At 35.8% G+C, this 12,137-nt stretch overlaps 3 protein-coding genes across 5 annotated transcripts in view; 2 read left to right on the forward strand and 1 right to left on the reverse strand.

Annotated features, from left to right (window-relative positions):
• Window positions 1-89: 89 nt before the first annotated feature.
• LOC123314276 (putative acyl-CoA-binding protein) lies at window positions 90-2,856 on the reverse strand. The gene is made up of 4 exons (XM_044899446.1): window positions 2,713-2,856; window positions 1,267-1,284; window positions 383-497; window positions 90-324 (listed from the first exon to the last, which is right to left on the reverse strand). The coding sequence occupies exons 2-4, from the start codon at window positions 1,279-1,281 to the stop codon at window positions 185-187; spliced, it is 270 nt and encodes an 89-aa protein (XP_044755381.1). The 5' UTR covers window positions 1,282-1,284; window positions 2,713-2,856; the 3' UTR covers window positions 90-184.
• Window positions 2,857-7,407: 4,551 nt separating this feature from the next.
• On the forward strand, window positions 7,408-10,413 carry LOC123313848 (transcription factor Sp9-like). 3 transcript variants are annotated; one of them, XM_044898918.1, is made up of 2 exons: window positions 7,408-7,642; window positions 9,391-10,413. In XM_044898918.1, the coding sequence occupies exons 1-2, from the start codon at window positions 7,580-7,582 to the stop codon at window positions 10,270-10,272; spliced, it is 945 nt and encodes a 314-aa protein (XP_044754853.1). In that variant the 5' UTR covers window positions 7,408-7,579; the 3' UTR covers window positions 10,273-10,413. The 3 variants fall into 3 exon arrangements, with proteins under 3 accessions (XP_044754853.1, XP_044754854.1, XP_044754855.1); XM_044898919.1 differs by lacking the exon at window positions 7,408-7,642 and adding an exon at window positions 7,668-7,812; XM_044898920.1 differs by lacking the exon at window positions 7,408-7,642 and adding an exon at window positions 8,821-9,214.
• Window positions 10,414-11,130: 717 nt separating this feature from the next.
• The window catches only part of LOC123313847 (transcription factor Sp9-like), an 83,890-nt gene continuing 82,883 nt past the window's right edge, over window positions 11,131-12,137 (forward strand). Inside the window, exon 1 of the mRNA XM_044898914.1 lies at window positions 11,131-11,426. Within this exon, the coding sequence (XP_044754849.1) occupies window positions 11,418-11,426 (9 nt within the window). The 5' untranslated portion in view covers window positions 11,131-11,417. The remainder of the gene's footprint in view (window positions 11,427-12,137) is intronic.

The following is a 12,137-nucleotide window of genomic DNA, read 5'->3' on the forward strand; positions in this document are numbered from 1 at the left end:
AATAAAGATTTTTACAGTTACAGAATACGTTGAAAAAACCTCATCGATATTCAAGCACACCCAAGAAATCCTCCGAATAAAAAAGTAACTAGACCAACATAACAAATATATTTCTTATAAAACTATGAAATGCTCATAAAGTGATGCTTAAGTTTCGATATAAAGCATATAAATCTTCCGGAAATTACTGTAAACCAATGGACTCAATCAAAGAGGTGACCTTGGAGATGTATTGCTCTTTGGCAGCCTCAGAATTTGTTCCCTTCTTCTTGGACCACGCGTCCCATTTGGCTTTTCCTTTGAGGTCCAACATACCAGGTCGAGCTGGGAAAAGATTACATACGTTCAAGAGGTTTGCGACTAAATTTCATGCGGTACTCACAGGTGTTGACGTCTCCTACCGTTGCTTGTTTGAATAAGGCATATAACTCCAAAAGGTCATCGTCAGAAGGCTTAGCCTTCAATTTCCTGACATCCTCTACGGCAGTGTTGAATTTCTGCGCAACAAAACGAGAATAAGGAAATGTTGGAATATTAACTAATTGATTGTTTATGTATTTTTCTTCTAATTTCCATACGGAGAATCGAATCAACAATTAAAATGCATCAGTTTCCATGAAAAGTTAATGGATATTCCGCTAATATCATTCCAGGAAATCGGATATAGATATCACCAGGAGAAAGTATGGTTTTAACCGTAACCTTCATTTTTTATGCAATTTTGCAGTTGATCGACGTTAAATTGACATCGAATCCTCGAAATCAATTCGAAAGGAAATCCCATGAAGGTTGAAGCTATAATATCGATCGCGGCTTCTTATGAATTATTATCAGTGAACCTACAAAGTGCGATTCGTCACAAAAATATTTTCATTTGAAGTAAAACATCGAGAAGGATACGTGGTTATTGGCTTAACATTTCTGATATTGAAATATAAACCGTTATCTGTAAGATTTAAGGTACACATAGTCATCGATAACACCTGAATTAATAATGACAGGTTATTTGTAGAGCGATAAAGATTGAATAGGTTATTATAAATCATTTGACTTTTGACTCATACTGGAGTGTCCTGCGACGAGAAAATTAAATAATTGAAAGTGTCCTGGCAATATTTGACTCTGATGAAATTTTCCATGCAACTCAAAAGTATTGGATTAAGTGATATCTTTTTGAAATTGACATTTATCGTTTTTCTCAAGATATAGATATAATATACAGTGGAAAATGAGAAATTTGGCTCTAAAGATATTGTTTCAACTTACTGCGTCTACAGACATGACCTGAAAAAAAAGAAAGAACATCAATAAAATTATAGATACTTACAATAAATGTTAGTTGAATATTTGATGGAATACTTGAAGATTATTACTATTCAGTATAGATTTCTATGGGAGGTGGATTATTTGATTAATAATTCACAATTCAATACTGAATGAAGCCCTTCCAACCAACAAACAACTGAATAAATTAGTACCCACAATTCAAGGTACAATGAAAAGTATTGTGTTTTTTGTAATTTAAGCATTTCGAAATTTTAAAATTAAAGTTTTTTGATGATCATATTCAGGGTGTAAATAAACGAGTGGATAATCAAAGAAAAATTGATTTCATATATAAGTCACGATTTTATAAAAAACTAATGGGCATCTCAAGCAGTATTACTTAAAGAGAAATAATTGACGTCCATCAATTAAGAATTGAATTATGGCAGGAGAAAATTGTCCAATCAGCACAGTTCTTCTAATAATTAATCATGCAAATTTCCTTTAATTTCTCAATTGAATGTGTCATCTGAATTTCGAAGAAAACGTGAAAAACGTCCATTGAAAAAAGAGTTAAATTAGAACAATTATTTATATGATACCTATCATATAAATTTTCACCAATTTCTGAACGTTATATTCGAATTTTTATTGGTACGTGAAATGTCCAACCTTGAACATGCGGCAATTGAGACTTTTTCCGAATAATACCATAAAAATGAAATTTGTTTAATGGAAGAGTGATAACATTGACTTCGAAATTTAAACGTTTTCGGATATGAATAAACAAGCATTCTCATTAAATCCATAAAAACGATCTCTTTATGGGAAGGAAGAGAGAAAGCGAATATGTGTTCCCGCAGAATTGTACCTGGCATGAATAAATTCGACATACAAAATCACTCGGAAAGAAAAATAGTGTCAGAGACATTCCTTGGCAACTTTAGCCATAACAGGAACGTGTTCAGAGAAGCCGTTATACAAATATTCGGTCGGACTGAAATTATTTCAACGATGAATGCAACTTGCATTCCTTCATTTTCATTTTCTTGATTTTCCTTATGAGTATGTCCAAATTTTTGAATTTACATACTTTGATTTGAATGAAAGTTGTCATTCCCGAAATTCCTGAATAAAAAAGCTGGAAAATATTGAAACTGATCAACCAAAATTAAGATACAATCATAGAAAAACCCACGAAAAAATGAATAAACTAGTCCATTACAAATTTTTTTTCGTTTGAATCAATCTCCGGGATGAATAAAGATCATTCCGAAAATCTTTCTCGAGTTCAAGGTTTATCTTGAAGGACGTTATCGAAGCATCGAAACGCACTCAACAAAATTATGATTCGCCCTGTCGCAATGACTTTTCTTCCTAACCTAAAACGAACCCATAACCAAAACGGCCCGAATGAAGGGAAAAGGACATGGAAAATGTACTCACTTTAGTTCAGCGGGAAATGGCAGCGATTTTCACAATTGAAGACGTTAAGAGACCTTTACTTTGGCCGCTCGTTGACAGGAATTGCCGGTTGCTTTGCTGGTATTCCGAACTTATCCTTCCCACTTTTATTGACGAGGCAGCGGCGTTGCCAAATGACAGACTTTCGAGTCGTAAACTAACGTTTCTCGGGAAATTGGAGGAATATTTTATTTTAATTACAACTGGTTTTTTGAGGAAATTATGAGATTCCCATCGAATATCCGAATTACTTCTGTTGTTAAAACGGAATTCACCTTCATATTCTGATGAGTTTTGAAGGGGATTTCAATAAGTCTTGGAAAATTTGGTTCGTTCAATGCTACAACCACAAGAAAAACGCATATCATACAACCTAAATAAGGAGAGAGAAAAAGAAAATCCTCATTTTTTCATGGATCTTTCAGAAATAGCAAGAAAATTGAAGAAACCTATGATTGAAAATTGTGTACATTATTCTCATGCAAAATTTGAGTTTCGTAATCATTCATTTGTTTTTTTCCCTTTCTGGGATTCAAGTAGTATATTTCAATTTTTGCTAAACCTAAATTAGTTTTTTTGAAACACGAATATTTTCTGTATTGCACGAAGTAGGTGAGAAGCAATTGGCAATGATTCCATTGAACCGAAATCGAAAACTAATTCTGTAAGTTTTTTTCTAAATTTTCATGAAAAATGTTGCTACATAGTACTAGTTCAAATTCAGCCCTAGTTCAATTTTATTTATAACTTGGATACTTTGAATGCATTATAACATTATAAATTAAGCATAATTTTGAATTGTGATAAGAATACCATTCAAATGTATTCAAATTGACAATAACGTCTGAGATGGACAGTAAAGTAAACACAAATCCATTGTTTTCTGGATCAGCATGCTATAAATTTCCTTTCATCTTTGGAAAATATATTTTCGAATGTATGTAATTCCAGAATTATCTACAAAGTTCAACGATTTTGTAGTATTTGCGATTTCCATCGCATGAAGAAGGGAAAAATATTGTCTTGTGCTCTAATAAATTAAATTATTGACATCTGCACAATGTCAATATTAAAATAATGATTGAAAAAAATTGTGTGAAACCAAAGAATTTTGAGGAATACTGGCAACTTCAAACGTTTCAATGTCGAAATTCGTTTAAAAACTGGATTAATGTGGTGGACCTTCCTTGAACGAAACATCGTGGAAGATCAAAAAACAAAGGAATACAAATTAAAATTTGGCCCGTTTCGAAATAAACATTCACATTTGTAGCAATATTTGTAGAAAGAGAGTATCAATTTATTGTAATTCTAATGAAAAGTCGTTGACTTATGATTGCATTTTTTCGTAAGAATTTCCATGTAATTATATTGAAAAATAACTATTATCAATATTCAATCAACATAGAACATGATACCTTGTTCACTTTTCGAAAAGGTCTGGTATGTAAATCAAAATTTTTCACATTTAATTTATTTCACTTAATTCGAGATGAATAAGAAAAATGTTTTTCGTTTATAATTCTTATTATCAATGGTTTTTGAAAAATCAAACCCAACATTGATAAGCCATGAGGTCTCAAAACTGATACTTTTCGTATCATATAATACAATGTTATATTTATATCCCAATATCTTATTTCGATTTTTTTGTATGCACTTGCGTTTGAGATTGAATCTTTATTGTCCAATGAACGACAAAGATTGAGAGAGAAAAATATTTTAGTTCTCTACAGATCTCTGTTTACGGTTGAGCGCCATCTATTTCCATATAATGCTAGCGCTTAATTTTCAGGCAAAGAAGAAAACTTACTATCCAATGAAAAAGGAAACTTTCTTTGTGGAAAACGAAGGAATCTCCCTGCGAGATTAATATTCCACTCTGGGATCAGCAATACAAATATAGATGGCGCGAGCAAACAATTAATCTACAATGGCTCTATCAAACATTTTTTGATAGAGTCACTGTAAATGTATCAATCAAAGCCAAATAATGGTCAAAAAGTACCATTTTGGGTGTCGTCCTCTACTTTCATGAAAGTATAAGAATGTATTAAAGAAACTTCTCTGTGCCTCGAATTTTCTTTGCTGTGCTTTCAATTTACAGTGTTTCGTTCTTCAAGGGCCACTCTAGGCTTGACTCATTCATGTCGATTAACAAGGTGTATATTTTTCAAACGAAACAAGATGGCAACCAAAAATCCCTGCCGCCTTATTTTTTTTTAATTTTAAAGGGTATGCAGGATGGTAATAACACTCAATTTACAATGAAGTCACTTTGAATGAACAGGTTTTATTGGAGAAATATATTGATAGTTAAGGCTAATACTAGAGAACATTTCTAAGGAAATAATTGAACCTCAATTAGGTTTATAACATGAAATATTTCCTTGTTCCTTAGTGGTTTATTTTTTTAAACCTGACATCTGCATATTATCTTCCTTTTTTGTAACTTATATTTTTCAGCAAAAAACGTTATCTAAACACTCAAAAACACTTGAATATGAAAGCAAAAGTTGCAAAAGCACGAAAATGACGCGTTCTAAAAGAACTCCATGATAGTTGACGAAATCTGGAGTTCCTTTCTGAAGTTGAACCTAATTTAACCTATGAAATCCACAATGTGGATGTGTAATTCTCATATCTCATGAACTTATGACGCTCCTTCCCAAAAATCTAATTAAAAAGCTTCCTAAATGATTTCCGCCCAATTTATCTCAGCGCTGAATCCAGAAACACTTGCAGGTACCAATGCAAACAAGATTATAGGGTTCCGATCCCGATATTTGGAGACCGATCGCCCTGTCCAGACGTTTTTCCATTACATAAAGCGATTAACAATATTTTTCGGCATGAAACAAAGGCACCAGCCATAGATCGTTGATGATTTTTAAAGACTACACCACCCCCCGATGTTAACAGGTACCGACAAAAGGAAAGTGTCAAGGGATAGGACCTATAGGACGTGGTCAGTTCTTTTCGGCTAGTCCGAAAAGGGGCCCCTTTTGTCCGCCGGACGGATCCCGGGTTGACTTTTATGGGGCTGATCTTCTGTCTTACCACCGATCTGTGACTTACCGGGATGTTTTCTGCGCAAACAACAATGACCCGTTGATAGGCATATTTATGGCAGCCCATGATCTGTGTTAATTTGCACCCTGTTGTTGCACTTGCAACCGGCTTTGCAGGTCTTTTTGTCCGGAAGGCTGGTGTGGGAGGATTGCAAACTGACCACAAGAAAGGCAAATGATGATTGCCCGCTATAAAATGGAATTTTTCCATTCTTGCCGATATTCAGCCAATAAAACATGAAATTACCGATTCTTTACTTGTTCCGAATCTTTTACATGAAAGATGTAAGAAAAAACATACGTATCTGCAATATTTTCGAAAAATATTTGGTTTCGGTGAATTCAGATTAGTTGAAGGAGTTATCACAATTATTGCCATAATCAGTGTAACATTTGATGTGAATCTTGAAATTTTACCATTCCTGTTCCATTTTCAATTTGTTTTAACTAAATTAACTACCACAACACTTGAATTGACTAAAATACCCAATGACAATTTTCATGAATATGAACATGATGACATGCCGAGAAGTGAGATATTGCAATGAAATCAATATCAGGATTAATCTAAATCAGAAGGAAGTTTGAATCTTGAATTATTACTAGCAGATTCAACAATGATTTCTTCTAACCTGCTTATTTCATTCCTTGAATAAGGGAAGAAGAATCTAAACAATCTCAGGCGATTGGAATAATTCTCTTTGAAAATTTCAACCGAATTTCATGATTTTCATACACAAACGACGTAAATCTCAGATAAATCGAGGTATATTATTTCAATTAAGGGAAAATGTTTTTATTATTTCAGTATTAGGAACGCTTAAAACTCAGTTTTTAATTGATGTGGCCAATACTTGATGGAAATCCTTAACTAAACCAAAGTGTTCCAGGTTTCAGGGTTTTCAATAATTAAAATAGTTGCTGAAAATGTCCTCCTCTTCGATCCAATCACTTCTCACTTTTTCCTCTGACAGATTGAAAGGAAATGAAAGGATTCCTTTGTTAATTTGATTAATTTTATCGATAATTCTAGTCTTCAGTTGCTTCTCAGAGTAGCTAAGGTTTCTGCAACCGTGTGTGCTCTTTTTGCAACTTGTTGAATTAACTATTGGACCATTCATCAAAATGATTACACAATTATTAACCTCCGACCTCTTTTGAGAATGGTGCCCCATAAAAAAATTGATTTCGACTTTTTCTTATCCCCATATTTTGAGAGTTGCAGGTTATCAATGAAGTGGTTGAGGAAACATCTTGAATTTTCTGAAAACACCTCAACTCTTCAATTTCTGCGAATTCTAGAATTGACAGGCATTGTATCAACCCTTCAAAAAGCATTTTCTCACATTTCTTCTTATGGCCGAATGAAATTTGTCGATTAAATAATCCATCCATCAATGCACAGATTCCTGCACACTTCGATATTTATCTTGGGGAGAGGCGTGGGCCCCAAAAATATTTACCCAAACCTACAGGGGGGACCTTAACGAGCCACGACAGTGGGAGTCGATGCAACATATATAGGGGTTCGGGGGTAATGTGGAAAACAACGATCGAGATAATCTCAAGACTGGCCCGAGGGTACATCCAACCCCCGTATCCTCGTCTTGGCTCCAGGGCCCGCATCAGCCCAAATTAGCGCAGCATCATTGCGCATGCCACGCCTCTAGCGCACCGAAGATTTTCTTATATCGGCCTACTAGATGAGCCGAAACGACCTCCGTCGCAATCTGCAATCTCAGTTATTAGTGCAACGTTTAAGTGACCGTTAGGGCTTGATGATGACTTCGGCCGCAGCGACTCCGCTACAGTACTGCCAACAGACAAGTGCGCAAACTCAGGTGCGTGTGTTCTTTTGCCGTTCTTACTTGCTTCAGTTGTAATTACTGTAATCATGTCCGGGACCCTTTCATTAACGCTTACAATTTTATTAGAGCTATCATTGGTCTGTGCTGATGTCGATTTGTTCAAGTTGTGCGTCTGACGGAAGTGCCTATACGTTCAAGAACGGGTCTACATTTTTTTTTTAATTTTATTCCAGCCGCTTGGCGATCATTGGAATATTACCACATTTTCTTTTTAACTTTTTATGGTCGTATAGCTTTTTTTTCTACGATTAGCTTTTCGTCGATTTTATCATATTTTTCCTTTTTGTGTAGTGAACCTTATTGAAAATCTCCATCAAAGAAAATATCAAAAATTTACATTTCATTTAGGATTTAACAATTTTTTTAGTTTACAATATTCTCACTAAGATAGCATCTCGGACACAGTTTAGAAACAAGATTAGCATTAGTTTCATTCATCACTTTCAGCAAAGGCGACTACCTATTATCATCCTCTGTTTCAAAATATTTCTCAGAATTGAGAATAGTCTATTTCTCAAACTTTACTGAGAGTTTTCAGGTTTTCTCAATTCATTGAACATTTTCTAAGGTGTCAGTTGAATGGATTTTCGTTCACTCAATTCGTTTTTCATTTTCCCTTTTCTATAATGTGATTTCATTTTTTGCTCATTTTCCTAATTTATGAATTTTACTTCGAATTTGTTTTTTAACATTTCCAAAAATCTTGACTTCTTGTTTCAATTTCTGAAGTTCTCTGGTCATCAATTTCAGATTAGATTTGTTTTACACTATTATCTGTGATTTTATTTTTCATCATTTCAATCCAGAGTCACTCGAAGAAAATTTTAATTTCTCAGTATTTTCTTCATTTTCTAGTCGAACACTTTTTCCATATTTCTTTCCATGAAATTATCATTAGATTTTTTTTTCTGATCTTCATTCATTCAATGAAGTTCAGTTGTTATTGTGAAGTGAACTGAAAGTACACGTTGGATATTTTATATGGATATTTGAGAAAAAATCGATTCTTTGTCAAAAATAGTGCGGGTTTTCTATATAAGTAGAATATTTTTTGAGCAGCCCCTATTTAGATGCTATTTAATCAATGTAAATGTTTGTTCTTTAATTTTTTTCTGCTCCTATGTAGGTAAAATTAAATTTTTTATGTCAAAATTCAACTTGTTCCATGATCGGGATTCTGACGATGTGAACTGATAGAATATTTCTAGATGCAATCTCCTAAACGGACCAAATGAGACCTAAATGTCCGATATTATTAATCGTGAGAATCTCTATGAATATTAATACATCCTTATGCCTTGAGAACTCAAACACCGACGTTCTTTCTTGGAATTAGGGTAACAATAACTTATCCTCTAACGGCGCCTAAAGAGAAATGTGGTTTTCGATTAAACCTCCAGCGGTATCCTCTTAACAAATTACCAGATGTGGAAGAAAGAGACTGACCGGGGTATCATTGTAGGTGTTGATACTTTGTTGTTGTCCTAAGTCGACATTTGGGTTTCAGAGAGATTAGGGCTTTGGTAAATCCCCCAGTAGCCGAAGGTAAACAGTGACTGACAGTCTCTTGGTACTATGATTCAGAGAGAAAAGCAAATTATAAGATTTATGGCTCTTGAACTGAAGATTCATCGGATTTTGCTTGTAGTTGAAGACTTTAACTACAAGATTTACTGCCTGTCAACTTTCAATGTATTTGACCATTTTTTGTTTTGTTACAGATGTCTCCGCTTCTCGTGGGAACTTATTCCAGATTCTATGGACACCAACCGTTCGCGATGCAGTCGCAGATTTCGCCAGCCTCCACCACGTCTTGCTCCAGCGATGGATACCTCCCTCAGACACCCTTGGAAGTCTCCCATCCGTCTCTAGACTACACACACTACCAGTCGCCCTACTCCCATCAAGGAGGCTACCACAGCAACCAGTACTGGTTCCAGCATTCTCCTCCTCCAGCGGATATAGCCACCAGCGGCTATCAACCACAGCAAACCATGCCAACTCAGCAGTACCACACCTACCAATGGCCTCAGAACTACATGTCTTCGCTATCGATGAAGATGATGAAATCGGAAATCTCCATGACTGATTTGGCTGGTTTGGGCTCGAAAGCCAGACGCTGCATAAAGTGCCAATGTCCGAACTGTATCAACGAAGAAAACGGCCTCAGGAAACCCGCCTCGAAAAAACTCCACATCTGCCACTACCCAGGCTGCGATAAGGTGTACGGAAAGACCTCGCATCTACAGGCCCATCTGAGATGGCACACTGGCGAGAGGCCCTTCGTCTGCAACTGGTTGTTCTGCGGCAAGAGGTTCACCAGATCCGACGAGCTACAGAGACACCTCAGGACCCACACCGGCGAAAAAAGGTTTGTTTGCAGCGTGTGCACGAAGAGGTTCATGAGGTCTGATCACCTAGCCAAACACCTGAAGACCCACAAGAATTCCAAGAAATCTCCCTCACCCCCGCCTTCCAACGCAGATTCCTGCGAATCTACCAAAATGCCCGTCAAAAACGAAAACGTAGAACCTCAATTCAACATGAATTTCATTGCAGCTCCCCAAAATATGTACAGTAATTATCAAACAATCTTCTCGTGATAATGACTCTTTTTTAGTTAGGTGTAAATATTATTTTTTTAACGAAATGTATAATATGGAATTGGACTCAGAGGGACCATTGTTGATTTTTGTAAATTTTGTACAGATTTTAATAAAGAAGTGTATAAAGTTGTTTATGAACACATAGTTTTCTTCCAAGTCCATAAAAATTCGAAAAAACAACCACCATCCTTCTCTGTGTCTTCACACGAACCTTTTGTCGTAAAAGATCATTATTTTTCTTTGTAATCCTAAAATAGAGAAGAAAGTGAACAGGAGTTGAGAGGCAGGTCTTGTATTGTGTGATTTATTAACATTTGGGTTCTTGTCTGACTGGTGATTTATTGCAGGGGCTCGAGTTATGCCTGGCCTTTTAGAAACTGCGAACTTTTTTCCACAAAACTGTTATTGCTATTTATTCTACGATTGTAGTTTGAAAAAACCATGTAAAATTTTTATCACCCTACTTTCAGGTTATCAATTCATCAAAAAAGGTAGATTTCGCTTCCTTACAGAATCTGAAATGAAAACATATAATTTCAGAACGTTCATTAGTGTCCATTCCACTCATAATAATCAGCGTAATCGATGATGTATGCTGAATGAGCAAATATTGTAATTACGAGGGGAATACGACAATTAAAGTGGCAGGGATAAGCTCGATTCGGAAACTGCTGCCACCTGAAGTGATTGTCCGCAAGTCGGCGGTGTCGTCCGGCCCGATAGATGGCTGTAGGTGCGCGGTAATTGAGGGTGCTATTATCTGGGCGGGTTTACGGCCACATGGCCGTCCTGAGGAGAGCGGGGAACTTGAAATAAAACAAAACGCAAATTATAGTGTGATTTTGTGGAGACGCGGTGGGGTTGGAGAACCGGGGAAAAGGCAAGAAACAAGTGGCGCAAGAATTAAGTCAGTTCCAATCAAAACATTTGAATGCGTGCATTGTTTCGCCGATGACTTATCGTCCTTGTCACTTACACGACCGTTTTACGTTTTGAGGATTAAGAGGTGTTCTGAGGTGTGCAAAACTGTAACTGTGTGGTTTGTGTGTGTCTCTGTATTGTTTTTGGGGGAGAGCGACGGCTGTCAAGGGTTCAAACTGGACGACCGGCAGGACAGGGAGAAGGGACAAGGTTCCCCTGAGATGTTAGCTGTAAGTCCGGATTTGGTTTAAGCCTCCCTTGCTGTTTTCTTGCCTCTCTTTTCATCTCGTTTGGTGGCCAATGAAATACTGATGCGTCTTCTCCTTTCAAACTGGTTTCCAGTCGCAAATCTTGTCCGAGATACCTTTTCTCTTGAAGTGTACAGAATGGACAACATTTATATACTTTATCCGCCGGATGATTGCAGCTTGGGTAAAACTGAACAAGCCTAAACAAAAAACGCTTGTACTTCTTATAATCATCCTCATATTGGAGTAAAAACTGATTCAACAAGGATATTCGCTGTAGAATATTCAAGAAGAAATTAGATTCATCAGTATCTTACTGAAAATACAGTTCACTTTGTGCGTGGGGTATTTTTACCAAACGTTTCTAGCATACTTGGCAGATAAACTGAATACAATACCTAAATGAGAATTTATAACAGTGAATCTGAAGTTTTTGGTTACAAAAGAGAAAAATTCAGACATTGAATCTTCCACTTCTAAACTTTCTTATGGTGAAATGGAGAACTATGCTCAAAATATGCTTTTGAAACGTTTTGATCCATTTTATTCTCAACATATGCTCAAAATTTCACTCTTTTGATTGAAAGTATCTGTGATGACTGTAGATCTACATTATCTTATGTTCATAATTCCTCTCTCAAATTGATAGTTCCTTATTTCAATATTCAATATTTCAAAATGGATGTTGAAAAA

Source organism: Coccinella septempunctata, chromosome 5, assembly GCF_907165205.1.
Source record: "Coccinella septempunctata chromosome 5, icCocSept1.1, whole genome shotgun sequence".
In the NCBI taxonomy this organism is placed as follows: Eukaryota; Metazoa; Arthropoda; class Insecta; order Coleoptera; family Coccinellidae; genus Coccinella; species Coccinella septempunctata.

Excerpts from the sequence above, each read along its gene's own strand:
- LOC123314276 (XM_044899446.1), bottom strand. Across the intron at positions 325-382 it reads GGTAGGAGACGTCAACACCT|CTCGACCTGGTATGTTGGAC; the intron begins GTGAGTACCGCA and ends ATCTTTTCCCAG.
- LOC123313848 (XM_044898918.1), top strand. The coding sequence starts at position 7,580 with ATGATGACTTCGGCCGCAGCGACTCCGCTACAGTACTGCCAACAGACA. Across the intron at positions 7,643-9,390 it reads AGACAAGTGCGCAAACTCAG|ATGTCTCCGCTTCTCGTGGG; the intron begins GTGCGTGTGTTC and ends GTTTTGTTACAG.